Genomic DNA, 26837 nt, shown 5'->3' with positions numbered 1-26837 from the left:
GAGACTGATTTTGCGCTAATGATGATTCATCCAAGGGAATCAATCAAAAGAAGACGAGCAAATTGGATTAAAATATTAAGCATTTCTTTGCTTTGTCTTTCTTTTTCTTGGCGCCTTCTTGAAGCGCGCCTTCTCGATTGGCGCGAATGGTCCTTACGACCGAGTAAAATGATCTTTCCACGTTGACACATGTTTTGGCAGATGTTTCGATGAATTCGCAGCTGAGCCGTCTCGCCATTTGATATCCTTCTTCGCGGGATACTTCTCGATCGGTCACTTTATCGCATTTGTTACCTACTAAGATGAGCGGAACGTTATCCACATCTTTGACTCGAAAAATCTGGTCACGGAATCGTTCCACTCGTTCAAAGGTCGATCGAGAAGATATTGAATACACCAACAGAAATCCTTCACCGTCTCGGATCCATTGATCACGAAGCGCTGTGTATTCCTCTATTGAGAATAAAAAATGTAAGGTCTACGCTTTTATATGACTCGGCTGGCATGACCAACCTTGACCGGCAGTGTCCAGGACTTCGAGAACGCACGGTTGATCGTCAATCACCACCTGTTTGCGGTAGGAATCTTCAATGGTCGGATCATAGGTCTGCATTAGGTATGTGACGTAAAGAAATTAGGATGACTTCGCTCTTGATTTCATTGAAAAATTATGCGCTAAGCGCTCCTACCTCTGTCACAACAAAGGTTAATGCTTTACTCTTTCTTGTACAACCGATGGCTCGATGACCGCCACTTACCGACAAAATGGTTCAAACACAGCTAATCGTTCCATTGGGTACGCTTTAGCATGTTGGACTCTTGGGTAAAAACGACTGTCGATCGATGGCTTACCTGGATTGTTAATGCTGTCTACAGACATGATCGCTCATCGATTAAACAAGACTGCTTATTACACAACACAATCTGTTAAGTCTGCCGTGTCATTACCTTGCCTACACCTCCATCACCGAGAACGACCACTTTATACAACATCATGGTGAAATAATTCAAGCCAATGGAAAGGAGATTGTCAAGATGAAAAAAGCCAACCCCGTAATTATGCAAGATGAGGAGAAACAAATGGAAAAAAGAATTATAGAGGACAAACCAGAAATGGCAACAACGAGAAGAAAAAGGGATCCATCTTGGTCGCTTCCAATCACCTGACCTGACCAACTTATGGCAGCTTTTTGTTATGGATTCCGAGTATCCGTCCCTACCAAGGGAAAACTTGGTCCGCCTTTGATCCAACCGGATCACTGCACCGAAACTTGGTTAACTTGGTTTGGTACTTCCTTGACTTCAAAGCAAATCAAGGACTAGCTATGGGCATCATATCAAATCAAGATGCCATCCGCAGACTTCGGACTTTGCTGCAAATGGCACCCTTCTCTGGATACCGGGTATCATACAGAGGGGAAAATTGGGGGGGGGGAAATCCCGGACGGTCAGTGTCTCATCGCTTTATACAAATCGTTGAGGGTGTACATCGCAAAGCACCCGCGACATGAGCAAACGCGCGCTTGATTATTTTTATTTTGTTTGTGATTGAAGTAATGGAAAGGCAGAAGATCCTTGAACTGAGTTGCCCATTTTGGACCAGTATATTTGTCGACGAATGGGTGAAGCACAAATACAATCGGCGATCACAAGATTTGTAAGAAATGTGTTACGGACCCCTCCATATGTATTCATGCGAGACGATTCCCAGGCCATTATGTCCTGGGATTCATACGGTCGTAACCAATGATGTGCTGTAAAAGGTATCTCAAATAACTCATTGTTTAGTTATTGTCCTTATACATCCTGATGATCAAGACCAAGATGTCTCAATTTATAACAAGGTTGAGCTGGTCAATTTGTGGCGATCCTTACTCATCAATGAGGATGGTAGGACCATGTTTAGCTTCTGAAGACCGCATCCACTTTCCATAACAGCAAAAACTCCCACCCATTTTATTTTGGCTTTCGACACTGTTTTGGCTGCCTCAAAACATTGGGAGTTTTGAATCAGATTCGGCAAAATTCTCAGCCCCAACGTAAAGATTCACTCAGATACAGGAACGAGCTCATTGTCATTGATCTCCCTCGAGTACTCTCGGTGGAGCACAAGGTAATCAAATAGGCTGCAAGTAAACATACAGTACAGTACAGTACTTGATGTTCTAATAAATAAACCAAGTGGCTAATGGATATTTTATCACCCGTTTTATGATAAAATGTTGTTGCTAACGTGGCCAACAGTCATTCCAGCCTCTTGAGATCACCCAGCAAAATGTACAAAGTTTCAGAAGCTTATACACTCACATAAATTAAAAGAATATTGCTTCTTGTTGTTATCGCCGAGGTTGCACGCTAGTAGCTTTTTGTTGAGCCTCATAAAGTAAAGTTTGAAAAGCTGTTCTCATTTGAATCAATCAACCTGCTGAGCTGGCTTTTATTTTTATTTCTTTTGGTTGCGCGTAATTTGAATAAATTCAAATCCAGTCACAATCCCGATGGCCCACTTCATGCCAAACTTTACAGTTGCTGTTTTTTCGCACGCTCTCTTTTTCCACACTATATAAATCTCGACAGCCGAGAACACTGTTGGTTTCTTTTGCACACGCTTTTTTGTACCCCTTTGTGTTGACCTGTATACCATGCTTTCTTCGCTCCTGAAGCCACAAAACTTGTTAAGGTACAGTATGAGTGCATAACATAAAGAGTCATGCGTATTGATATGGCCTTGCTCCCCTTTAAAAAGAGCCACCAAGGCCCCTCTGCGCCGAAGTTTCACTACCAACTTCCCGGCCCTTCAGCAGGTAGCCGCTGCACAGCAAACTGCTACGGCTGAAAGAGTCAAGAACTTCATCAATGGTGAATTCGTCGAGTCCCAAGCCGATAAATGGATTGAACTTCGTAACCCGGTAAGTTACAACTTACCCTATCCCTGTTACGTTTTTCATTAGGAACATATGAATAATTTATCACCTTTCCCTTAGGCTACTCAAGAGTTGCTTTGCTTGGTCCCTGAAACCACCAACGAGGAATTGAATGAAGCCACCTCGGCGGCTGAAGCGGCGGCCAAAGAATGGCGTAAATCTACGGTGCTGCAGCGCCAACGTGTGATGATGGATCTTCAGTATTTGATTCGCGAGAACCAAGCCAAGATTGCGGAAAACATCGTTCAAGAACAGGGCAAGACCTTTGAAGATGCCAAGGGCGATGTGTTCCGTGGCCTGCAGGTCGTCGAACAGGCATGCAGCTTGCCAAGCTTGCTCATGGGCGAAAAGTTGACGGTAGCCAAGGACATGGAGACCTGTAAGTGGATTTTTCGTGTAACGGACGGATTCTAAATGTGGCATGAGAACCCAACCCTAATTGTCATCAATTTCTGACAGATGCGTACAGAGAACCCTTGGTAAAGATCCATCACCCATCCATCCCTCGCTCTATAAGGGATGGTCAGAGATCGATACCTCGAACTGCAATGACTCATGGCCTTTTTTTCTTTTTTGGTAGGGTGTGGTCGCTGGTATTTGTCCATTCAATTTCCCGGCCATGATTCCTTTGTGGATGTTCCCATTGGCTATTGCCGCCGGTAACTCCATCGTTATGAAGCCTTCCGAACGTGACCCCGGTGCCATGATGATGTTGGCCAAGTTAGCCGCCGAAGCAGGTGTTCCCAAGGGTGTGCTCAATATCGTCCATGGTTCAGTCGACTGTGTCAACTACATCTGTGATGAACCTCGTATCAAGGCTATCTCCTTTGTTGGTTCCGATCGCGCCGGTCAACATATTTACACTCGCGGCAATGCCAACGGCAAGCGTGTGCAAGCCAACTTGGGTGCCAAGAACCATGCTGTCATCATGCCAGACGCTAACAAGCAAGCTACCTTGAATGCCATTGCTGGTGCTGCTTTCGGTGCGGCCGGCCAACGTTGCATGGCTCTGAGTACCGTCATTATGGTGGGTAAGACCAAGGAATGGTTGCCCGAATTGGCCGAACGTGCTCGTCAACTCAAGGTCGGCTATGGTATGGATCCTCAAACGGATGTTGGACCTGTTATCACGCCTCAATCCAAGGAACGTATTGAATATCTCGTCCAAAGCGGTGTCGATGAAGGCGCCGAACTCTTGTTAGATGGTCGAGGCATCGTTGTCAAGAATTACGAAAAGGGCAACTTTGTTGGTAAGCACATTCCTTTCCACCATATTTATCTGCTTTTGTGCCACCTCATACTTTTGGCTGACACTAACCGAACCCGTCTTGGTTTTTTTATCAACAGGTCCAACCATCTTGTCCAATGTCAAGCCCAATATGGAATGCTATCGTGAGGAAATCTTTGGCCCTGTATTGGTGTGTCTCAACGTCGAGACTTTGGACGAAGCTGTGGAACTGATCAACAACAACCCATACGGCAATGGTACTGCCATCTTCACTAATTCGGGACCTATTGCTCGCAAATTTGAGCACGACATTGATGTAGGACAAGTCGGCATCAACACTCCTATTCCTGTTCCCGTACCTCCATTCTCTTTCGTAAGTGTTTCAATGACGTGGCCATCGTTTCTTGCCTCATACTCACATGAATTCATAGACCGGATCACGTGGCTCGATCTTGGGTGATCTCAACTTTTACGGCAAGAGCGGTCTCCACTTTTACACCAAGCCCAAGACCGTCACCTCTCTGTGGAGAGAAGGCGACGCGGATCACACCCGATCCTCCGTCTCCATGCCCACCATGTAATCCAAAAATTTCCCTTTTCATCTTTTGACTTGCTTACAATAAAGAAAAAAAAATAATGCCGACATCGTAAAAATTACTCCATGGCTTATTGTCTATCACTCCCTGCTAGAAGGAGAAATAACATTACATATTAACAGCAACAGTAACATCGAGAACAAACAGATGTATTTGGCAATCACTCATTTTATTGATATAGTCTACCGTGTACAGTATTGTGCAATACCGCTCATCGCTTCAAATGCCCCCAAGATAAAACAAGCAATGCGAATTAACCATTTCACAGACCAATTTGGAAAATGATGTGCATACAATAGGTTCACAAAAGCGATTCCCAAGTAAAATTACGACAAATTCGGTTTTGACAACACAATCATCTTTGTAACTTGCTCACGGTGCCTCTTTGGGAAAAAGGTGCAATAGCAGTCACGACCAATTTTTTTTTTCTTTGATAATGGCTGGGGATGGAAGAGGCCCAACAGAACACAAAAAGACAAACCGTAAAGAACAAAAAGTTGCTATGGCTGCCGTCCTTGAGAAGATTGCCAAGTATGCCATTCCTATTGGTCTTGCCGTAGGTGGTGCTCAGTCGGCTATGTATGATGGTAAGTATATCATTGGCCATTATCTGTTTTCAACCATGGGAAAGATCTGGAATTGACGGCGATGTTCAGTCCAGGGTGGTTATCGTGCGGTTATTTTCGATCGTATTCAGGGTGTCAAGTCGGTGTCTGTCGGTGAAGGTACTCATTTCTTGGTGCCTTGGTTGCAACGTGCTGTCCAGTTCGATGTTCGCACCAAGCCTCGCAACATCTCCACCACCACCGGATCCAAAGATATGCAGATGGTTTCCTTGACTTTACGTGTGTTGCACCGTCCTGAAATCAAGCAACTTCCGGCAATTTACCAGAACTTGGGCTTGGATTACAATGAAAGAGTGTTACCTTCCATTGGTAACGAAGTCTTAAAGGCCATTGTTGCTCAATTCGATGCCAGCGAACTCATCACTCAGCGTGAAGTGGTCTCGGCCAAGATTCGCGAGGAATTGTACAAGCGTGCCAAGGATTTCAACATTGCTTTGGAAGACGTTTCTATTGTAAGTTACTTTGGCTGACTTGCCAGCGTCCTTGTGTGCGTACAGAACGAAGATACTAATTTCCCCCCCCCCCTTAGACCCACATGACGTTTGGTAAAGAATTCACCAACGCTGTCGAGCAGAAACAGATTGCTCAGCAAGAAGCTGAACGTGCCAAGTTTGTTGTCGAACGTGCCGAACAAGAAAAGAAAGCTGCTATTATCCGCGCTGAAGGTGATGCACAAGCTGCTGAGTTGATTTCGGCCGCTTTGGAAAAGGCCGGTGAAGGTTTGATTGCCTTTAGACGAATTGAAGCTTCCAAGGACATTGCCCAGACCCTGTCTCGCAACCAAAATGTGACTTATCTTCCCAGCAATAGAGAAGGCGGTAGCAACATGCTCTACAATATTCCTGTCTAAATATAATTATCCTTGTCTTATTTGTACTAACAACCCATCCACTGAAAATTGTTTGGGTGCACCTTTTGCCACTGATGGCCACCCTTTTTTTCACATTAAACAATTGACGTGCGAAAGGCGTAGCATGTTGACGAACAGCCTCGAATGATGGTTTTACAGAACAAGGTTAAAGAACAGTGGGCTGTAAAGTAGTGTTTTGAGAAATGACCGGGAAATTCTTGCCCTTTGGTAATTCGCTTTCAGTGAGCGTTAAAAATCGCTTTTATGGCAAAAACAAAATCAGAATTTCCCCCCTCCCATTACCCTGCAGATGCTGCGGCAAGTAAGTCTACTTGGTTTGGGCGCCGAACGACCCAAATAGGATAGAGCTCGGCGGTGGAGAGGCTGAGAAACTTACCACTGTGCACCTCCGCAACGTGCCGTTTATCGGAGTCGACAGCTGGCTTAGATTGCGAAGGATGCCCTGTCAAGTTAATTGTCAGGCCAGTGTGAAAGAAGGTTATATTTCGCAGATTGCTGCGACGATGATTACACAAGTGCGGCCATTGATTGGTTGATTAGAGTTACTTGGTTCGACAAGGGAAAAATTAAAGGAAACCGTGTGGGTCGTCAGAACAAGTTCTCGTGATCATCAGTGGATTACGTTTACAGTATCAAATATACTAAATGACGGAAATCATGCAACGACCCATCTTTTCTTAAACCCCGCTAAATATCCTTTTTCTTCTTCCAACCCTCTTCATTAGCCAACCTTTTACTGATAAAGTGAGTGGCTCTCTTTCTCATTCTCGACTTGCAGCTTTTGTAACTGGTACTAACTACGTTGTTTCTGTTAGACTTTTTATTTTGCGTACTGATTTGACGAACTGGAATATTTTTTCTCAACTCATTTCCTATACCCTTATCATTTGCACTCTTCGACTCTTTCTTGTTTGTTTTAAGAATGAATCCGTCCAACCCTTCACATACTGGCGTTCGAGCCGAGCCGAAATTTCTGAGGTAGGCTCAAGCCAACACAGATACGAATCTAGAATAGACCGGTGGTCGGAGATAAGCAAGACATAAGGCTCGTCAGAAAACGAGAAATACAACTAACAAAGTAAACAGGGATCCCACATCACTTGAATTCATTTCGTCGGGAATTTCTCGCTTGTCATCCTACGTTGCCTCCAATCTACCTAAACGAAAGCCGAGCTTTCCACCTTTTATGCCCAATGTCGATCCGCAGTTACAACAGCTTATATATCAGCAGCAGCAGCAGCAGCAACAGCAACAGCAACAACAGCAGCAAAATATGCCTTTTGTGAAATCTGATCTCAAAGCTGGAGAAAGTGAAGAAGACGTTGAAGGCATGGAGTCATTGACGTTTGCATCCTTTCAAAAGATCGAATTACCAAAGCAAGCAAATGACGGTGGTTCATCTGTCACGAGGTAAGGGAAAGCAACTTTTGGACCTGACAAAAACGAGCGGAGCAAGGGCGGGATTGACTAAAAATATAAGCTGAATTATAGACGGTCTTGCCTTTTGCTTGGTTATCAGGGTGGTTTTCAGGTGTGGGATATCACCAATCCCGAAAATATTCACGAGCTGTGCTCCATTCGAGATCAAGATCGGTTTGCTGCGGTTTCATATATGCATGTTCTCACCGATCCGTATATGGATATGATGAGCGAAGAATCCGTGGATCGATTTTCCGACGCTAGACCTTTATTGGCGATTGTGTAAGTAGCATCCACACAGATACACAGTTTGTTGAAATCAAGGAGCGTTAACATACGTCTTTGCCTCTCACTCCACACCCCACTAGTTCAACCCGTGAATCCAATACAGAGCCCTCGACTACCAACAACGGTGACAATAACACCGCACAAAGCGATGTTTCATCCCCCGTTTCATCCACGACATTGTATATTTATTCACTCCGAACCTTGGAACTCATTGAAGAAATCGATGACTTGGACAAGAACAATAAAGAGCTCACAATCACAAGCATTAGCAGCAATAGGCGGTCCGTAGTCATCGTAAGTCATCCTATTCTTTGTTTGACCAGCGTGGCGCCCCAACTTTCTGATAAAATACCGCCAATCATTCGTTAGGCATGTAGTGGTCGCACTCAATCTGCATTGCATATTCGCTCCGCATTCGATTTGTCGCAGCAAGCCGCGCCTCTGACTGATGTCTTTCATGACCCAACCACTGGACCTACCTTCACTTTAGGGACTCGATTTATTGCGTATGCTACTAATGCGGTCGTACTGAATTCTGACCCGGTCATGGGATCGCTGAGTCAGGGCGGCATCAGTGGGGCCATGGGAGTTTGGAGCGGTGAAAAAGACGTCAAAGGGGCCGCCAAAGACATTGCTAAAGAAATGATGAATGGCATGAAATCCTTGAGTGAATACGGCTACAAATCCTTGTCCAATTACTTTTCTCAATCCCAAGGTTCTGATCCCATTCTTATTTCTGGCACCTCTGTCTCGCCTCGACACTCCGCTAGCATCCCTTCCCCTTCCAACAGTAAACCAGAATATTATGAAAAGCCGGCTTCCAACGCCTCATCTCCCTTGGCCAGTAGGAAACTTCCTCCCGCAGGCATGGTAAGTAGAATCGATTTCAAAAACTCAAATAATTTTATGGAGCTCATTAGTCATGTCGCATCTAGATCATGATCCGAGATACCCTGAAACTTCCTTCATCGCCCTTGAAGAATCTCTCTGCGTCGACGATTGCTCATTTTCGACCACACATCCATCCTGTGACATGTCTGGCATTCAACAATGCTGGTACCTTATTGATGTCAGCATCCAAACAGGGTCACAATTTCCATGTATTCACCATTCTACCTCCTGGAAATCAATTGGGAAACGTATCTCATCTGTACAATCTCTCGCGCGGATATACCGATGCTCATGTAGAAGACTGTCAATTTTCGGTCGATTCCATGTGGTGTGCGGTGAGTACAGCGCGAGGAACGACCCATGTGTATGCCATCAACCCATACGGAGGCAAACCTGAAATCATTGGTCATGTATACGGTCGTGTTAACAATCTAGGCTATCATCCGTTCCTCAAGCCAAAGTCCAACCAGGTACCACAGGAACAAAACAAAACAAAAAAGTTCGATTTTCATAGATTAACTGATCACTCTATTTTAAATGATGTCGCCATAGATGACAACTCAGAATTCCGTGGTGCGTGTCAAGCAACGGCATGCTATGCCAATGGAACCGCCTTTGGCATGCGATGAATATGCTCTTTACACAAATCCGAATACACCCTACATCGGACCAAATTTCGTTGGACCGACGCCTTCCTCTTCCGCGTCTACTACGCGAACTGCCAAACACAATATACCCCGTCCAAAGTTGATTGCTACCTTTTTATCCGCCACCCGAGTTCCTTATCTTTTGAATAATACCACGTTCTCTAAATTGGCCAACGTGCCAACTCAGCCAAAAACCCACGCTTCTTCCACAGGTTATTCTACCTCGTCCGCACCACTCACCACTGCCTTTAAAAACCAAGCTTCCAGTTTTGGATCCATGCTATCCAACTTTGGAACGACCGTGGCTAGTACACAGCTGGCGTCTTATTTGCCACAGCAAGCACGACCACCGACGTGGACCTCGGCCAAGGATAAAACGAGTGATAATCGTCTTTTCGGATTTGACGAAGAAGAATTTTCAGTCGAAGATGATACCGCCAAAATTGTGAATGACGAGACAGGATACCAAGACCTTTACTCATTCCATCCATGTGGTATTCTTACGCTGCACCGTTGCTGGGTGACGAAAACCATTGTGAAGAAACGTGAGCACGGTAGGAACATTGAGAAGTTGGAACTATCCATTAAAGAAGAAGACATTGCGGAATGGCGTGTACGACGTAGTCAGGATTGGGAAGAAGTCAAGATTCCTCTGCAACCCAAACCCAGCGTCTCTTCTGTGTCTCTGTCTACTCAAGGAGACTCGGATCAAAGCACAGATACATCCGAAGATGTCACTCCACCATCCGATGGTTCGATTACGGCCGCGACCACAACGAAAAAATCCAGGAAACAGCTCGCCCTTAAGAAAAAGGCCGCTCCTAAACGTGTAGTCCAGCCATCCAAACCCGTTTCCTCCACGGAGCGACCCACGAAAAAATGGTTGTCCAATGCTGAGATCACGACGTATGGCGTGGTGCCGAATGATTCCGCTTTGTGGACCAATCCTCAATTCAGCTTCCAGACATACCATCCTGAGGATTTAAATAAGTTGGAGAAGCATGGCATTATTCCACGCACCAACACGGTAGCTGTCAGAAAAGATATCCCTGAGCCTTATTCACGTCGCATTGATCGTGTAGGCAAAACATCGACGCGACTCACCAATCAGGAAGACGAAAACTTGGAAGATGCTTTGGCCGAACTGGAAGGTAACGTGTAAAAATGAAAAATACCCCAATTCAATTCTACTGACCTGTTGTAACTAGATAACATTTCCAAGGCCATGCAGACCTCCTTCACGCCATCGCCGACGTTCAAAACGGTATTTTCGGCCAGTCCCGCTGGCGCTTCCCGCTTGTCATCGAGTGTGGGATCCAACTATAATGGGAGCAGTGCATTGAACCGATCCATGCCCCATAACAACACGTCGCTTTCATTTGAAGATGCGTATCTGATTAGTATGGGTGGTGCCCCAGGATTGGAAACCGCGTACGATGGACAGGATGGATTAGAGTACATTCAACCTGTTCGACCCAATGTGGCGGCCATGCATAACAGCTCGTTGATCCAGTTTGATGATGACGAACGAAGTAACAGTATTGTAAAATCAAATGACACGATACGTCTCGAAGAAAGCGATGACGGTGACAGCAGAGACATCCCGTTTACAGGAGCGGATATTTTCTCACCCGGTGGCGATACAGAAGTAGCGTATCCCAGCGATTCCATTTTTGGCGATAGCTTTGACAAGTAAAATTACTGATTTGTCTATTGCCTTTCTTGCCATTCCTTTTTTCTTATCGTTTTTCCCATTCAAGAAGACAGCATCCATCCAGCGCAGATAGTTAAAAGAAAAAGAAAAAAAAACGAAATCAAGCCATTCAGCGATAAATTTGTAAATATCTTGCGACAATACAGTAAATCCTCCTTCCCTTTTATGAAGTGTTTAACATGGCAGATGCTGCTAGATTTTTATAGTTTACACTTGAAAGATTCTTCCAAAATGGCACATGAGGGCCTAGAATTGTATTTTATCTCCAATTTTCTGCATGACTGGAGTCATCCGATGAATGATCATACATTGGAGTGCGGGGGGAAACGCGGTGAATATCGAATGATTGGTTTGGGATATCATTTATTTACACATGTACAAAAAAAAAACGAGGAGGATCGACAGTAGCACGCGTGGGATGCAAAAATCAAGGATCATGCTTCAACGGTGATATGTTAGCGAGTTTCTTTCATATGGATGGTAGTGCAGTAACCGTGCTGGATGTTGTTTTTGGGCTGTCTGGGAACATCGATGAATAGGTGGCATGGAAGGAATGGGATAAATATGCAGAGGGGATGGATAGTATGGGTTTCGCTGATGATAGATAGATGGAGGTAGTTCCGGAAAGGGTGGCATTCTGCTTAATCCATGGACATAAGGATAGAGCCAGTAATTGTTTAATCGAAGCAAATCGTCGGGATGTGTCGTGACGGTGGAGATGGAAGAAAGTTCAGAGTAGGTTGATAGGGTTAATGTGGATGAATGCTGGCTGCGGTTGATGGTACGTGCAGGATACATGCAAGAATCCTCCTCGCTTAATGTACACCAATCCTTTTCACTGGGCGCATCGTGGTCCGTAGACCCTTCTTCTTTCCGTTTTAATCGGCTCAATAATTCTTTGTTTCGTACATCATTCACTTGCCGCCACATACGACTGCAGTGAAGAATACCGCAAGTGACGAGCACGACAAGAACAATGAGCGTGATGGTAAATGGGCCCAACGTGCTCGTAGGTACAAGTTCCACTGGGGGCATGTCGGTAACACTGCCGTTGTACGTAGGTGGATGGGTTACTGTCGGGCGGTTTTGATGATGCATTAAGCTGGTTGTCGCTGTGGTCGTCGCGAGCAACGAATGGCGATGTTTTATGTGACTCATATAAGTATATACGTGTGTATAAAAGTAAAACCGTAGCTGTGAAAGCGAGGCAAAGATGGTCCAATAATAACGTCCACCAGTTTAATACAGCAATCAACAGAAAAAGGACCAAATCTCCAAAATTGATTAGGAAAGGAAAATCAAAAAATTGAGAGGGGAGCGTAATATTGCGTCTCCAATAAAAAACAAAAGTCATGTTGAACATGATACACAACGGGCTGTGATAACGACCTGACCCATATGATTAAGGAGAAACCAAGGCGAGCTAAAGCAAAGTAACTCATCCTTGTTATGGTGTGAATGCGACTGTGGGAATGTAGCCACTCATTTTTGTCTGTTGTCAAAAGCGCGTCTGCACCTATTAAGATTAAGCAGTAGCAGTGATTCAAAAACCGCAGTAAGAAAAAAAAAAGCATACTTTGGCTTTACAACAGAAAGGAGTAGAATCCCAAAGAATAGACGATAGTTAACATGACTATGGTTCCTTGCCACAGTCATTCGGTCTAATAGTGATAACACGTTTCCAAATGTGACGATGATGGTGGCACACTTTTTTTTTGCCCTGGATTTCAAAGACACCCAAACGGGGGAAAGGAAGGTCACCATTTTCTCTGACGACTATCCAAGCTACTGTAATGGCTTTTTTTCCTTTTCCTTTCTCACGAAATAATTGTGATGATCCACCGTTGACGGGGAAAACACTCATTATAGCGCGGATGGTGATGGAGATTATCGATTTTCCAATTTATTGATTTTTTGCACAATTAACAATTTTTCTTATGCACAGCACGAGGGTGATGGATATTTGGCTCTAGGCAGAACTATTGTCGCAACACGATTCGTCATTTATTCTATGAAACTCTGTGGCGGATCTAGGGAATTGGAATTGCATTGAAAGCAGTAATCGCATTTGCCGCACGATGATCATATCACGAGATCGACTGTGGGAGACGACGAAAAAGTGCCACCATAACATCACGTTTTAGCCTATATGAAAACTTACGAAAGAAACGGAGATATTGGCTCAAGTGCCCTAACATCAAAATTTTCCAACGAAAAAACACAGGGTATTCTGTAAGGAACGGACTCGAATCATAGAAAAAATTGCCATTCCTCATTCAAGTACAGCCTGAGGATAAATAAAGCGACGAATGCGAGATGACTACAGCCGATGATATGAGGCAAGAGTTAGAACATCTGTCATCTGTTCTTTCCGTAATATACTTGTTAATTTTTTTAAGGTAAGAAATAAAAAAAAAAAAAAAACCAGAACAGAAATAAGAGCAGAAAATTGAAGACTGACAGGAAATGATCAGAATTCATGATAACTCACATTAGCTATGCTCTTTGCACCATTGCCACTGTATCCAGTTTTAAGAAACGTTTTACATGCCATCTATCGTTCTACCGCGGCGCCAAAGGACTCTAGTTCGGACAAACATTGCTTCTTTATACTTCTGCGATGTAGCGATCAATATATTGTGAAAAGCAATTTTCTTATTTCTGAACGCTCTTCGAATTTCAAGTGATCCATGACCGAGAAAGCAAAACTACGTGCAGTATGCGGTGTCACCGTTACGTATCGAGTCCGTGTCCATGTTGGGCATATTCTAATTATTTCCATTCACAGGCAAGCCAAGACTTTGCAGAGAGCAATATGGAACCAGAAGCTGATCTCAATTCAGCCGTTGCAAATCATAGGAGATAGTGCGCGTTTTTAAGCGTCATTGTCAGCACGTTTTCTTACAACATGATATATGAAGTTTTATTACCACAAATGATTAAACCTCTTGATACAAATTTCACACTTGAAACAACCTTTTTTTGTGAAGTCATCAATTTTATTTATTGATGGATCTTTTTACACTTGAAATACTACAAGACAAAGTAAAAAATGATATCAGTAAGTCGTCTCCAGCGAGCTGTCACCAATCGGGTTTTCGCTGTCTCGAACTCCAACCATAACTCCCACAACGCCGAAGCTGTGACGGTGAAAAGGAGATCGTTTTTAACCCAGCTATCACCAGTCTACCAAGATCCGACTCATAGGTGACATGGAGAATATGATGTAAAAAAAAGGGGGACAGACATGCTACCTACTACAGCAAATGAAGGTACAGCCATGAGTCCAGCGACTGTTTGATTTTTATATATCCAGTGAGAGTAATATATGACTATAACCTGGGCGTTGGTTGCCACCCGCTTCAACGGTCATGGAATTAAACTTTACCATGATATTTTACCAAATTGAAAATAGTGCTTTAAATTTAGTCCCTCCACCAGTTGAATATCACAAGGAATCGAAACTACTCTATGCATAAGTCCTCAAGAGTACAGATACTGATGACATTGGCATGGCAAAATCATCGCATAGTATACCACGGCTGGATAAATCATCACGGCAACACGTTATTCCTGCTGGGTGGGAACATTCTCCTTTGAGCGCTCTTTCCTTTCATCAGAAACCGGCCTTGCGTAATATCATAGGAACGAATGCTACGCATGAGTGAAACACGTTGCTCATCACAGACGTTAAAAATCACCACAAGTGGGAGAGTGAAACATTTGGGCTGCGTTTATCGGAGGGCCACCGCCGACGGTTTGTTCACCAAGGAAACGGTGCATCATCGTAATTGCCTTTTATGGATAGTTGGAAAGGCGGAACACCGGCGGGCAAAGCCAAAAAAAAAAAAAGGACACTGGGAATCGGGTTCCAAAAGAGGCACACTGTTTCTCTTATGTAGGCGTACAAAAGATCGTCTATCAACATCTGTGACACCATCCGACCCTAAATGATAACTGATAACAGTTGATTTGTAGATGGAAACCATCAACTCATCAATATCCTTGCACTTTCCTTTATCATCTCCCCCCAAGAAAATGATTCTTTCTGATACTGCATGGAAGCCATCTAATCCCTTTTTCGCTTGTGACAACCAAGTACCGGCTCCTTGTCTTCTTCCGACTCCTTCATTTCCCAGCTGGTTCCTGGAGGCATACACTTTCTTCCAGTTCCATTTCCTTGCCGACTTTACCATTTCCATCCTTCCCTTGTATCCATCCAGTCGATTTTCCCCGTTTCGTAAGTTGCTGCCGAATAGAGATTTCCAATAGATTTTCCTTCGGTTCAACTATACAGCATCAGTAGTCGTTTTCATTCCATTGCATCACAACCCCCCAAACTTCCCCCAAAAAAAGAAATCCCAAAATTTTTGAAGACCAATCGGAATAAATTTTTTCAAACAACGCTTTTATATGATCATTGCAAATGTCACAGGGAAAAGGTTCAAGCTAACTATCTATGTCCCGAATCAACGGTCATTTAGTGCTGTAAGAGATCATTCTCGGAGGATATCAAAGAGATGGAAAGGGGCAATTTACAACTTGGCGTTGGGCTTGCGAGCGACAGTGCAGTTGATGAGACCTACAGATTAAGAAGATATTTAGTCATTTGTTTCTTATTCAGTCACCGATTCCTTAATCCCCGCCGAGGAGGAAAAAAGAAAGTATCCCGGGTTATAGAAAACTTACCAGAGGGATCGGCCTGGGGGTAGTAGAGATCCAAGTTCTTGCCAGAGTTGTCAATACCGAACTTGCTCAAGTCGATTTGGACGTAGTGCTTGTTGGGCAAGGTGTACTCGATTTCAGCAACTTCTGGGAACCGGCCCAAAATTTGCTGTTGCATCAAGTACATAGTGGCCTGGACGGAGGCGGAGTCGTCGTTGGCGAAAGTGGCCATGGTGATTTCCTTGACACCTTCGTGGATGGCCTGGTAGTTGATACGGCGCAAGACGGAGGGGTTGTGGGATTCGAAGGTCCACTTGCAGTCAATGGCAGTGGAGAAGATACGGTCCCAGACTTCGGGGAGGGTGGTGTACTCGCACATGTGGAAACCGTGGAAAGCAGAGCCGGTGGTCTTGAGGACCAACAAGTTCTTCAAGCCAGAGGTGATGGTAACCTTGTTACCGGCACGCTGGTGGTAGACACGGGTGGTGGAGAGTTCCTCACCATCACGGACGAAGGAGTGGGGGTGGGGCTTGCCATCGACGATCATGCGGGTCCACTTGTGCTTGAGGATTTCGACAATGACACCAGAGATGTGACCGTACATCTTCAACATGTGTTCAGTGATTTCCTGACCGAAGACTTCGATGTTTTCGCAGTTCTTGCTTCGCTTGCCCAAGACGTTGACGGTGTTCTTGCAGGTATCGGTGGGGACGACAACGGAGTTGTCAGCCTTGGTGTAGGAGGTTTCGATGTCACCTTCCAACAACAATCTCACCTAAGAACAAAGAAGTTAAAAAAAGGAGTTCAGATGCGCATATAAGATGTCAAAGGAGACTTACGGTGAGCTCAGAGCAGACTTGCTGGGGACCGTTGCGGTAGACACGCATGAAGCGGACGAGGTCCTTGCCGTAGCGGGCATCCTTGAGGTAAACTTGAGTGTTGGCCATTGTTGAGATTGTTTGAGCTTTGAAGAGAAGAAAGCGATGATGAAAAAATGGATGGGTGGCAAGAACCGGCCCTATTTATATGATCTTGGACGGTGGCGATTTGGACAGTATCATTATGCGGAGTTGTTGAGAATGGCGGAACTCGAGTGAAATGCGGGGTTTGAGTCATTATACTGGTATATCCAGACATCTCAGACACGTTTATGGTATATCCAACCCCCGATTGGTCACACGGCCAGGGTATATCGGGTTCTCGTGAGAAATGTAAAACCATGCCCCACGCCTGAAAATAAACTCTTTCATTTTTGAAAATTGACAATGGGCAAAAAAGTCAATTTTTTAATGGCGTGATGTACCTCGGTCCAATCCCAATTATACACCTTCCTTTAGAGATATACTCCACACCGTAGTCTATGTGTGAACCATGCACAAGTGGCGCCATAACCTTATTCTTCTCTATATCCACGTTTGCACGGCCTGTATAGTTTACACTATCTGCACGGATATGGACTTATACACTTATCTTTACCCCAGGTTTCGCTATTATTGCTTCCAAACCTTCAAAGATTTCCTTTGTGTTTCACTACGTCTATCATGGACAATCGTTTTACCCATCCACATAAATTTTTTTTCTAGTCGGTCGCTTTTTTATTTTTTATTTTTAACCCCTTTTTTTAGGCGAAATGTTGAATCTCGGTTTCAAATGATAAAAAAAATGAAATAATGCATGTTTCTGGTGGATAAATGATGGTGTTGGTTCCATTTTGTGACATTTCTGACTCTTTGTTTTTTCTTTTTCTTGTGTTTCTTCTAGAGCGTATAATTGCATACGGAGCGTTATTTTTGAGTGGGGAGGTTACTCAAAGTAGATGCCCATATACACTGCATGATGTAGCACAAGGTACCACCAGATATCACTTAGGAGCACAAAAATGGGCCCAAAAACAGAAATCAAAACGTCTATAGCTCGATAAATTTTATTCTCAGCGTGCTAAGCGCAGGGGCAACGTTTATGCATGCAACAATCGTGATTGACTCTGCGACGATGTATCGCCCTTCATAATTTCACGCAAGAGCATGGTGGCGTATTGACTGGTTCCCAAGGTGAATTCTAATCGAAGAGCCAGGTGTTTACCTGGACAAGAAAGGAAAAAAGAGATGAGATGAGATATGGGGACGCAAATTGGAACAAAATGGAAAGGGAAAGAAAAATTATCGTACCAGTTGCAGCACTCGGCTGAGCTTCAGATTTCAATATGTCAATGTCCGTGTTACAGAGCTTGGCCATTGGATCGTCGTAACGGACAAATGACCTGAATACACGTACGATATTCCCAAGTGAATGGAGAATCCCAGCTATTGTCCATGTTCAAAGAAACTTACCAAGTGAGATCTTTTGCCTTTGCCATCATGTATCTGTAATCGCCCGGCAGATTTTGGAAGTGGCCGGTTTGCATGTCATCCTGCGCTGTTGTTCCCAAAAAAAAAAAATCCACAAAAAAAATTCAACATTATTTCGATATTCAATAAAAATTGAGACGAGGGATGGTGCTAGTCATTGTACATACCTAATAATTCCTTGTAAAATTGACCCATCTCATTCTTTGGATACTTGGTCTTGGATCCAGGCAAAGGATAAACGACATCATCTATGGTATAATCCTCGAGTTCTGATTCCTTTAATATCTTGGGCATTTTTCGCTACAAAAAAAAAATAAAAATAAGGGTATGAGTGATGCCAAAAATTCAAAAATAAAGAAAAGGCAAAGGTGAGGGGTAATGAAGATCGTTTACTTACAGCGTTGGGATCTCTACGTCCTGCGTTTTGTTGTTTGGCAGTTTGCTTGCGAGTTTTCACAGTGTCGTCATCCGAAGCATCGACTAATACCAAATCTCCCGCCAAGGGTTTATCGTAACCAAAACGCTTGATACGTTCAGACACAACCCGATTCCAGATATATGATTGATAGGCATGACAATACAATGTTCGCAAATTCCTTGGCAACTAGAATCAATAATGTAAATGAGAATCCATTCGATCAGCATGATTTGTGTTTCTGTTTGACAAATAAAATAAAAATATGACATAAAATAAAAAATAAAATGGAAAAACTGAGAAATCCTTACAGCCCCAATGGCTCGCTTGTGATCGCCTGGTGATTGAATATAAGTTCCAATAATGGTTCTCTCGGCACGAGCACGCTTGGGAAACAAAGCCAACGCAGCGGTGGCATCTCGAGTTTCGTACCATACTTGCCGGGCTTTAGCGAATTCAAGTTTTTCTGTCATTTTGTAAGCGGCATAGAAAGCAATGAAAAAATTATTAGTTTTCAAAATTACCATGAGCAGTACTGTCTAAAGAATATTTTTTGTTTTACCTCCTGCTCTTGGCTTCAGAATCAGATCCGTTGCAGCTTCAAAGTTCTTCTTCATTACTTCTCGTCCAATTTCATGCGTCATGATAGCACTGGATCCGAATCGTTGCATGCCAAAATAATTGATGAAGCCTGTTTTTCTCAAGGATTCAAGTGATTCACTTATGGTTGCTTCCGAGGATCCCGTCACGTCGCTATTCAATAGTGAAAACCAGATGAGATTCCAATGGTCGTCCAAAATGTTCGTCCTGCCACTTTTTACCGTAAAACAATTGTAAAACGATTGCCGCTCAAGTCTCCCAGAGTCAAACCTTGAGGCACAAAAGAATAATTGCCAATGTAAATGTCACGCTTCTCAAGATCTTCGCGGATACTGGCAAGTTTTTCAGGGCGTCCTCTGCGCAAAGTCATAGCTTGTACGGTAATAGCGCGTGAATCCTTATTTCCAGCGTAACCAAAGTTTTTAATGGGAATCCTAAGTGGAGATCTCGATTGAGTCATTTTTTTCCATGATAAGGCCTTTCCTGAACCGTACTTTGAATAACCGGAAATCAAGTTGACGACGCCCATGGTATCCACGCCTGCTTTATAAACGTTGAATTGCAAATACTCGCCTCCAAGTTCGTTGTAGTCAATGAAAGGAGGGCGCGCTGTGAAATAAGTGGCAAAGCATTAATGGGATTAAATCAAAAATGATAATCATTATTCTCACTTTCAGTGTCGGATGTCGGCCAAGACACCTTCAGTAGGCCATCTCTTGATACGAGGGCCAGTTTTGTGTCGAGGTGATTTTCAATGATACGATAAAATTTATAACGGGATTCTTGGGTGGTCTGTTGGAGCAAGTTTACAGTTAATGGGAAAGGATGGCCAATAAAATGAACCGCATGAAAAAGAGGGTTACCTGGATCGAAATGGTATTTTCGGTATTGTCTGGATTGTCTAAAAAGTGACGGAACTGTTTGGAAAAGTCTTCGCCAAGCACTTCTTGGACGCGTTTGTCAAGTTCAGGCGCAGTAAGGATTCCTTCAGTGGAAGTCTGGTATTAGAGGGAAAAAATTAATAAGTACATCGAAGTATGTTCTTTTTGTCACACAAGGATCGCTGTACCTTGATAGTCGGTAACTCAAAAGACGTCAAATGCGCAACTTGACCGCTTAAATCCACTTCGTTGACCAAAAAATCTTCGGCTCTGAGATAAAAAATAAAATAAAAAATTCCATCATCCATATTTTTGGATCCCAATAAATTACATTAGTATTAGCTATTCTTCCGCCATAAGAGACATCGTCCGCATTTTTCTCATACCTGTATTTGATAATACAGTGGAATCCAGGCAATTCCGGACGGACATACATGGCGATGCCCACCATGTCTTCTGTCACGAGAGCTTCATCGTCGTCTGCTAAACGTGGACGCTTCGTAACACCGTCTTCATCAGGGTCAAATCTTCTCTTTCCTGATGTTGGCTCTGGCACCTGCGGGGTCGATTTTGAAAAAAGATTTCCCATTGTCGGATCGGGTCAAGAGTCCAAAATAAATGGATATGCAAAATCATGTCGTTGCACTTTAAATTGCAGCAGCGACTAAGCCACTAACTCAATTGGAGCTGCTGCTGGAAATGGGTGAATTCACTCTACAACGATTCACATAACCAGGTCCAAGCCAGCGGAAAGTCATGGGTGTCACATGGTAAATGATCACTTTTTATTCATTCTATTTTCTGTCCTATTACTGAATTGCTTTTGCCTTCGGCTACTTTCAGTCTGGTGCGATGGAAAAATGCCACGGGCATGCGCGACTTTACGTATATAGCGGAGCATGTGACGAAATCGCTGCAAGGCAAGAACACCGGACCGTGGTCACTGTCATTCAAGGTGTACCGCGATGCCAGTCAAAATACTCGACAGCTCGCATTGAAAGATAGTAAACTACTATGCCAAGTATCACTAGGGCAACAGTCCGGCCAGGTTTATTGTATGGTTGACGGGAGTGTCGTTGTGGAAGCTGAAAAGGAAATGGAAGTGGTCCTGTCTCGTCTTAAAAACCTGTGGCAGTTAAGACAGAATGTGACGATTGAAGTGTGTATAGCCTATTTGATTATCAAGCCCAGAATCCCTGACGCATTAATGTTTTCTTAGGGCACAAGTTTCGAGATTGGGGACTTTACTTTACGAGTCGCCAACATTTTGCTTGGCTCAACATACAAAGGGTTGTTGTTGGAGGTAAGGGATATTAGTCGGTTAATTTGATTTCGATAGATAGTGACTGAATCTGTTGTCCATATCTTTTACTGTGGTGTACGGTACTTTACAGCTGAATTATCATCCATGTTCGGCCCCCAACACAGTGAGCGACCTTCTACGAGAATTCGTGGAATCGGTTGTACCACCTTCAGCCCAACTGTCATGTGAATACGAATACAACTATGAAGCGGTGGGTCTAAGTAATCATGAATTTACTACAGCCCACACAGGATACCAATACATGATGCTATTCCGCAATGATGGCCTACTCTAAAAACAACCTCTTTTCTTTTTAAGCACGTTCCCTTTTAAACCATGCTCTTTGTAATCATGTCTCTGTTTAAGCTATGTTTGCCTCTCTAAGTCATGTTCTCTTTTTCTGTACATTCCTCATTGAATATTTAATGTCTTTCCAGCAAATAAAAAGGAACACGATAGAAACAACATGTTTCCTTTAATATTATTTTATAGTTCTTTCTTTTCTATAACTAAGAATAAGAGAGCCATTAGGAATTATTACATTATAAATTCTCCCTTTTTTAAATCAAAAGATAAAGAGCGGACTGCTTAGGAAAGGAAGACGGCAGCCAAGATGGCAGGAGCACAGATGGCAACAGCGGTCCATCGGAGACCGGCAGCTGCATTGCCGTCCTTCTCTGGTTCAGGTGTCAAACTAGCCGAGGTAGTGGGTTCGACCGAGGGAGAAGCAGGGCCTGAAGAAGCAGGGGAAGACGCGGCAGGAGACGCGGCAGAAGAAGGAGCAACAGATGACGAAGCAACGGACGATGGAGCAACACTGGATACAGACGAGCTACCCGTAGCAACGGCGCCATCAGTGGTAGCAGCGGTGATACGCGACGAAGTAGACGAGGCGCTGTTGGACGAAGCCGAGCCACTGGCACTGCCTTCCAAAGTGAAAGGATCGGAATAAGCGAATTCACTAGAGAATATTAAAGCCAAATCAAATTTAGTTCATCGGAACCATGCAAATGCACAAACAAATTCGGAATCCAGAAAATCCGAATTTGAGAAGCCAACATACGTCGAACCGTTCTGAGCCTTGTATTGGAATTGGAAAGCGTAGTTCACATTGGGTTGAAGGTCTTTCGGAACCTGTGGGAAATGAAAAGAATCCATGTGTCAGACATATCGGGTCACACAATGTTGCCAGCAATGGGTATGCCCCACGCGCGAGAAATTCAGGAAAACAATGATTTCCAATCTGTTGACCTACCTCCCAGTCCTTGTAGCCATCCGAACCATTAACATTGAAAGTATGACCGACAGGCTGCATACGATCAGGGCTGGTGCCTCCAATCAAGACGACCTTGACCTCCTCATCAATACCATTGAGCCAGTCTATCGAAGTAAATCAAGCAGCAAACAATAAGTATCCTAAAAGCGGGGTAACCATCAATGGCGGTTCAACTTACTGATATGAATGCTGTGAGAAATTTGCCATCGAATAAAATAAGGTAATTGGAGAAATCGAGAAAAATCGACAAAGAGAATATGGTTAGTTTCATTTTATTGTCACGCCAACGCTTTGAGTACATACACATCACCAGGCTTGAATTTGCTGCCCTTCAAGGGAGAAGTGACATAGAAAGCTTCTTTTTGGGCCGCGATCAACGCAACGAAGAAGGTAAGAATAGCAAGGAAAGTGACTTTCATGATGTTGCAAGTCAATCGAAGCTAAAGGAAAAGGCAAATAATAATAATAATAAAAAAAGAGAGGTGAAAAAGGGATAAAAGATCCTCCAGCATTGTTTTTATATCTGGTGGGTTGAGACAGGGAGATTAGACTGTGTGCAACAAGGATTCAAAAAAAACCAGACCCGCCTAATGGCTGTGATTCAACTCACACTGAGGTGGACAACCTTGTTTTCCTTTTTCTGTTTTATATTTCGTTCTTCTTTTTTTCCATTCATGATTAGAAAGGAAGAACCTTTATTCTTTCTCCTGTGAGAGATTCTCAGTAATCCTCGAGTTTATGCACACTGCATTCTATTCTGCATTAGCTGTTTCGATCCCTTCTTTCTCGGAAAATAGGGAATTGAGTGCATGGCAAGGCATCAAGTTGAATTTTTTTTTTTCATTTCTCTGATGGAAAAAAGAAAAACAGATTTCTCAGAAGGTTGCGCAAAAATTTCGACCACGTGTAACATGATTGGCCAGTGCTTCGGGAAACACGATTAAGAATGGCAGCCAAGATGTTACACATCGCCACTAAGAGGAAAGGCATTACATTACGTCAAAAAAAAAACCATGCTCTTCAGCGAAATTCCCCAATTGCAATCACCCAACCACCACAAACATGTCCGTGATGGAGAAAAAAGGTTATGCTTTTAATTCCAACTCCACCTTTGCAGTTCGGATGTCCACTATCTTTAAAAATAGGTCGGACTGGTGACCCGTCTGGGGTGTGACTGTTATACATTTGTGTTACGATTTGCTCACCTCATCCAGTGGGGGAAAACATGGATGGTCAAGAAGGATGAAGATTGATAAAGTAGAAACAAAAGTTTTCCTCCAGAATCTCGGTCTATTTTAAGCATCACTCCAAATTTTCTGATTTAGTCCCAGTTCAGTCATGGTGCACCCTTGACGTCCCATATCAATTTTAATCTGATTTACAGAAAATCCAGGTTTTCCTTGTAAAAAATGCATCAATGGTTCGGTAATGTAGGATAAATAGACAAAAATATGGACATAATAAAATCAAATGTCACCATTGGCATTGGGAATTTCACGAGTTAGACCGATGGATGGATTTCTTTCCATATCAATTGCATTGGAAGAACTGCAAGATGGGCGGCGTCTCCCAGAAAATTATAAGGTTGCAAATGCCCTTAATATCCAACATGTGTTGCGAAAAGGGAAATTCAAATGTTGTATTTCGAAAAATGGATAATGCAATCGTAGCAGGCAATGTGTCACAGAGATACCATTATCATGCTTCATTCATCGACAATGCACCACAACCACTTGATTCCTCTGTCCTCCCCCTTTCTGTCCATGTTGTCGACATTGGTCAGTCAATAAGAAAAGATTCACACGCGAGCCACGCTAATATGAGCTCGATGGCCAATCGCAAAAGTACGTCATAACACCTATTTCGTTATTCACGCGTGTCAAGTCTTTCAGCGTAGAAAAGAAGCACCTTTGTATGGTAATAAAAAGGGCAACGGCGCGCTCCGTCCGTTCTTTTCCACTTTGTTTTGGCAGATCAATGCCATGTTTCATATTTTTTTTTTTTTTTTTTTCACAGAGGAGACACACTTACAAGTCAAGGCGGATTTCGTTGGTTCGTTGTTGGTTCAAACCCCGCCTGCACCATAGTGAAACCACACACTTTCTGTGTGCGCCTCTCCTTGAGATAGGACGATTCGAGCTCATGATGAAATCGCCGCCAAAGAAGCGGCAGCGATGCTTATACCGTTCCGCCAAATTGATCGATTTTAGTTCGTCGTTGCTGTCAGAGGAACTCTTGCTCCATATTTTTAGCTATTTATCAGCAGCCGATCTCATTCGGTGTCAGCTAGTCAACTCATATTGGTCTCGGCTGGCCAACGATGCCATGGTAAGTTGCCATTGCGGCCGCTATCTGGCCAATTCTATTAACACTTTACATAGCTGTGGAAACCTTTGTTTTACTGCCGATTCACCGACTTTCCTCAAGAGAAAATAATCAAAAGAAAGAATATTAACTGGAAGTTAAAGTACAAGATCAACCACAACTGGCAGTCCGGTACGCAATATGTCAAGGGTTGACACGGCTCAATGTTCACTGAACGGATCTTGCTGATATCTTATATGTAGGCAATTGTCAGATCAGTAGTTTCAAGGTCTTTGATCGTGCTACTTTGGCTACGAGTGAGCGGAGCCGACAACGACAACGAGTGCAATTTGACGAGAATATGCTTTGTATTGCTGATACCAATCATTCGTTTGTCAAGGTGTGGCGCTTTACTGACGGGGACAGGGTACCAAAATTTTGTGGTGATTTGCTTTTGGAGACCACTTCGCGCATAAGTTGTATCAGGCTGGAATCCAAAGGAAGTCCGACCGGCCAGACCTGTCTTGTGGTTGGACTGGAGAATGGTGGATTCTCAATATGGAAGCTGGATGTGACCAGTCCGTCATTGAAAGCCGAGGAAGTCGTAGAATATCGCCCGCTCTCCTCCAAATCTCACCGCACCGATCAAAGTGTGGAAGCTATCGCTTTATCTTACCCGATGATCGTCATATGCACCAAAAATATGAAACTTTTGGCCTTTTTGATTGAAGAAACACCCATACCAACTTTGCATTTTGTCCATCAGCTGCAAAGTCCTATACGCTGGCGTCCCATCATCATCCAATTATGTCCTTATCCCTCTATCGTCACCAGGAATGGTACTCGTGATCGCGTATGGAAAGCCACCATAGCATTTGGCATGGCCGTTGGCGTGAGTTCATATTCCATTGGAGCTCAGGTAAGTTACCGTCATATGAAACGAGTGAAGACTACCTACCATCGGAATTGGCACTCACGTGCTTCATTTTTTACAGGAAATTATCTTTTCACAACAAGCCATCCTTTTGTCGCGTCATTGCTCGGCTCTCAATCAGGATCGTGTGTTTTTCGCCGTTCCTGAACAAGGTCGGCAAGTGTCGGATTTTCTTCAACCGATGACCGACCTCGCATATTCGGAGCCCTTTCTGACAACCGCGCATGCCAATAATACGATCAAGCAGTACCGGCTTGTTTCCACCCCCGAGCGACTGGACATCGTTTACGTTCGTACACTGTATGGTCACACATGTAAAGTGGCGGCGCTAGCATTGAACGCAGCTGCAGGCAAGCTCGTCAGCGGGGATCGCTCCGGTTTGAAAATTTGGAACCTGTCAAGTCTTGACCGTCCTAAAAACGGGACACACGATACACCGATGGCATCAAGGCGACGTTACAGTGGAAGCGACTATCTCGTCGGTCTGGCCCATTATCCGGATCAGCGGAGGATGAAGGAATTACCGCCCTTGGATATCAACTGGCTTCATTTTGATCAAGAGAAAATCGTCGCTCTTATCCAAGAGGAACATCAGGTGTCGCTAAAAACATGGTCTTTTCTTTAAATTTTCTATTTTATCCGACGTTCCAACTATGGCCATACCACCCTTATTTTTGTACATAGGATTCCTTTGTAGACAACTGTCCCTGTTACATAAATATTATTTTCACGTTAACCAGGAGAAAGGAAAGAACCGGAGGCGCCGCTTTCAATGCTTTTTTATCCATATCTGGGAAACCCTTTGTAGGCTGACGGGCACCAACTGGGGGTGTCGGGGCGAGGATTCCGGATCGGACTTTTGCGTGTTCACGTGACTTTCCTAATTTGTGGCTGTTGGAGCGGATGA

At 43.8% G+C, this 26837-nt stretch overlaps 10 protein-coding genes across 10 annotated transcripts; 5 read left to right on the top strand and 5 right to left on the bottom strand.

Moving 5' to 3' along the window:
• Nucleotides 1-67: 67 nt before the first annotated feature.
• Nucleotides 68-996, bottom strand: BYT42DRAFT_493035 (small GTPase superfamily; the record flags this gene model as incomplete). Its single annotated transcript, XM_051564190.1, has 4 exons — nucleotides 68-453; nucleotides 514-607; nucleotides 835-870; nucleotides 949-996. The coding sequence occupies 4 exons, from the start codon at nucleotides 994-996 to the stop codon at nucleotides 68-70; spliced, it is 564 nt and encodes a 187-aa protein (XP_051425544.1).
• A 1552-nt stretch (nucleotides 997-2548) lies between these two features.
• On the top strand, nucleotides 2549-4934 carry BYT42DRAFT_563873 (methylmalonate-semialdehyde dehydrogenase). Its single transcript, XM_051567653.1, has 7 exons — nucleotides 2549-2680; nucleotides 2747-2909; nucleotides 2985-3303; nucleotides 3384-3403; nucleotides 3505-4174; nucleotides 4272-4525; nucleotides 4584-4934. The coding sequence occupies exons 1-7, from the start codon at nucleotides 2643-2645 to the stop codon at nucleotides 4731-4733; spliced, it is 1614 nt and encodes a 537-aa protein (XP_051425543.1). The 5' UTR covers nucleotides 2549-2642; the 3' UTR covers nucleotides 4734-4934.
• Nucleotides 4935-5250: 316 nt separating this feature from the next.
• BYT42DRAFT_493602 (prohibitin-1) lies at nucleotides 5251-6224 on the top strand (the record flags this gene model as incomplete). The annotated part of the gene is made up of 3 exons (XM_051564231.1): nucleotides 5251-5335; nucleotides 5405-5826; nucleotides 5904-6224. 3 exons carry the CDS (start codon nucleotides 5251-5253, stop codon nucleotides 6222-6224), a joined length of 828 nt encoding a protein of 275 aa, XP_051425542.1.
• A 697-nt stretch (nucleotides 6225-6921) lies between these two features.
• BYT42DRAFT_563870 (uncharacterized protein) lies at nucleotides 6922-11436 on the top strand. Its single transcript, XM_051567652.1, has 9 exons — nucleotides 6922-6989; nucleotides 7061-7223; nucleotides 7332-7655; nucleotides 7737-7946; nucleotides 8033-8246; nucleotides 8322-8822; nucleotides 8888-9313; nucleotides 9396-10641; nucleotides 10699-11436. Exons 2-9 carry the CDS (start codon nucleotides 7168-7170, stop codon nucleotides 11184-11186), a joined length of 3465 nt encoding a protein of 1154 aa, XP_051425541.1. The 5' UTR covers nucleotides 6922-6989; nucleotides 7061-7167; the 3' UTR covers nucleotides 11187-11436.
• A 209-nt stretch (nucleotides 11437-11645) lies between these two features.
• Nucleotides 11646-12362, bottom strand: BYT42DRAFT_612523 (uncharacterized protein; the record flags this gene model as incomplete). The annotated part of the gene is made up of 1 exon (XM_051571641.1): nucleotides 11646-12362. The coding sequence occupies one exon, from the start codon at nucleotides 12360-12362 to the stop codon at nucleotides 11646-11648; it is 717 nt and encodes a 238-aa protein (XP_051425540.1).
• A 3221-nt stretch (nucleotides 12363-15583) lies between these two features.
• BYT42DRAFT_563862 (uncharacterized protein) lies at nucleotides 15584-16855 on the bottom strand. Its single transcript, XM_051567651.1, has 3 exons — nucleotides 16709-16855; nucleotides 15894-16644; nucleotides 15584-15786 (listed from the first exon to the last, which is right to left on the bottom strand). Exons 1-3 carry the CDS (start codon nucleotides 16814-16816, stop codon nucleotides 15740-15742), a joined length of 906 nt encoding a protein of 301 aa, XP_051425539.1. The 5' UTR covers nucleotides 16817-16855; the 3' UTR covers nucleotides 15584-15739.
• A 910-nt stretch (nucleotides 16856-17765) lies between these two features.
• On the bottom strand, nucleotides 17766-20819 carry BYT42DRAFT_563859 (pseudouridine synthase). Its single transcript, XM_051567650.1, has 13 exons — nucleotides 20500-20819; nucleotides 20302-20383; nucleotides 20096-20230; nucleotides 19904-20024; nucleotides 19727-19841; nucleotides 19454-19666; nucleotides 19195-19385; nucleotides 18944-19098; nucleotides 18615-18821; nucleotides 18385-18517; nucleotides 18200-18284; nucleotides 18038-18129; nucleotides 17766-17951 (listed from the first exon to the last, which is right to left on the bottom strand). The coding sequence occupies exons 1-13, from the start codon at nucleotides 20700-20702 to the stop codon at nucleotides 17827-17829; spliced, it is 1857 nt and encodes a 618-aa protein (XP_051425538.1). The 5' UTR covers nucleotides 20703-20819; the 3' UTR covers nucleotides 17766-17826.
• On the top strand, nucleotides 20820-21883 carry BYT42DRAFT_563856 (mediator complex, subunit Med20). Its single transcript, XM_051567649.1, has 4 exons — nucleotides 20820-20883; nucleotides 20957-21272; nucleotides 21333-21416; nucleotides 21508-21883. The coding sequence occupies exons 1-4, from the start codon at nucleotides 20870-20872 to the stop codon at nucleotides 21709-21711; spliced, it is 618 nt and encodes a 205-aa protein (XP_051425537.1). The 5' UTR covers nucleotides 20820-20869; the 3' UTR covers nucleotides 21712-21883.
• Nucleotides 21884-23191, bottom strand: BYT42DRAFT_563851 (uncharacterized protein). The gene is made up of 5 exons (XM_051567648.1): nucleotides 22996-23191; nucleotides 22871-22881; nucleotides 22672-22796; nucleotides 22480-22550; nucleotides 21884-22377 (listed from the first exon to the last, which is right to left on the bottom strand). Exons 1-5 carry the CDS (start codon nucleotides 23109-23111, stop codon nucleotides 22005-22007), a joined length of 696 nt encoding a protein of 231 aa, XP_051425536.1. The 5' UTR covers nucleotides 23112-23191; the 3' UTR covers nucleotides 21884-22004.
• Nucleotides 23192-24837: 1646 nt separating this feature from the next.
• Nucleotides 24838-26555, top strand: BYT42DRAFT_612518 (uncharacterized protein; the record flags this gene model as incomplete). The annotated part of the gene is made up of 4 exons (XM_051571640.1): nucleotides 24838-25020; nucleotides 25074-25188; nucleotides 25260-25915; nucleotides 25992-26555. 4 exons carry the CDS (start codon nucleotides 24838-24840, stop codon nucleotides 26553-26555), a joined length of 1518 nt encoding a protein of 505 aa, XP_051425535.1.
• Between the last annotated feature and the right edge of the window lie 282 nt (nucleotides 26556-26837).

Source organism: Radiomyces spectabilis, assembly GCF_025331425.1.
Source record: "Radiomyces spectabilis strain NRRL 2753 chromosome Unknown BYT42scaffold_4, whole genome shotgun sequence".
Taxonomy (NCBI): domain Eukaryota; kingdom Fungi; phylum Mucoromycota; class Mucoromycetes; order Mucorales; family Radiomycetaceae; genus Radiomyces; species Radiomyces spectabilis.
Note: the sequence above shows the minus strand (reverse complement) of the source record. Positions and strands in the feature narration are given on the sequence as shown.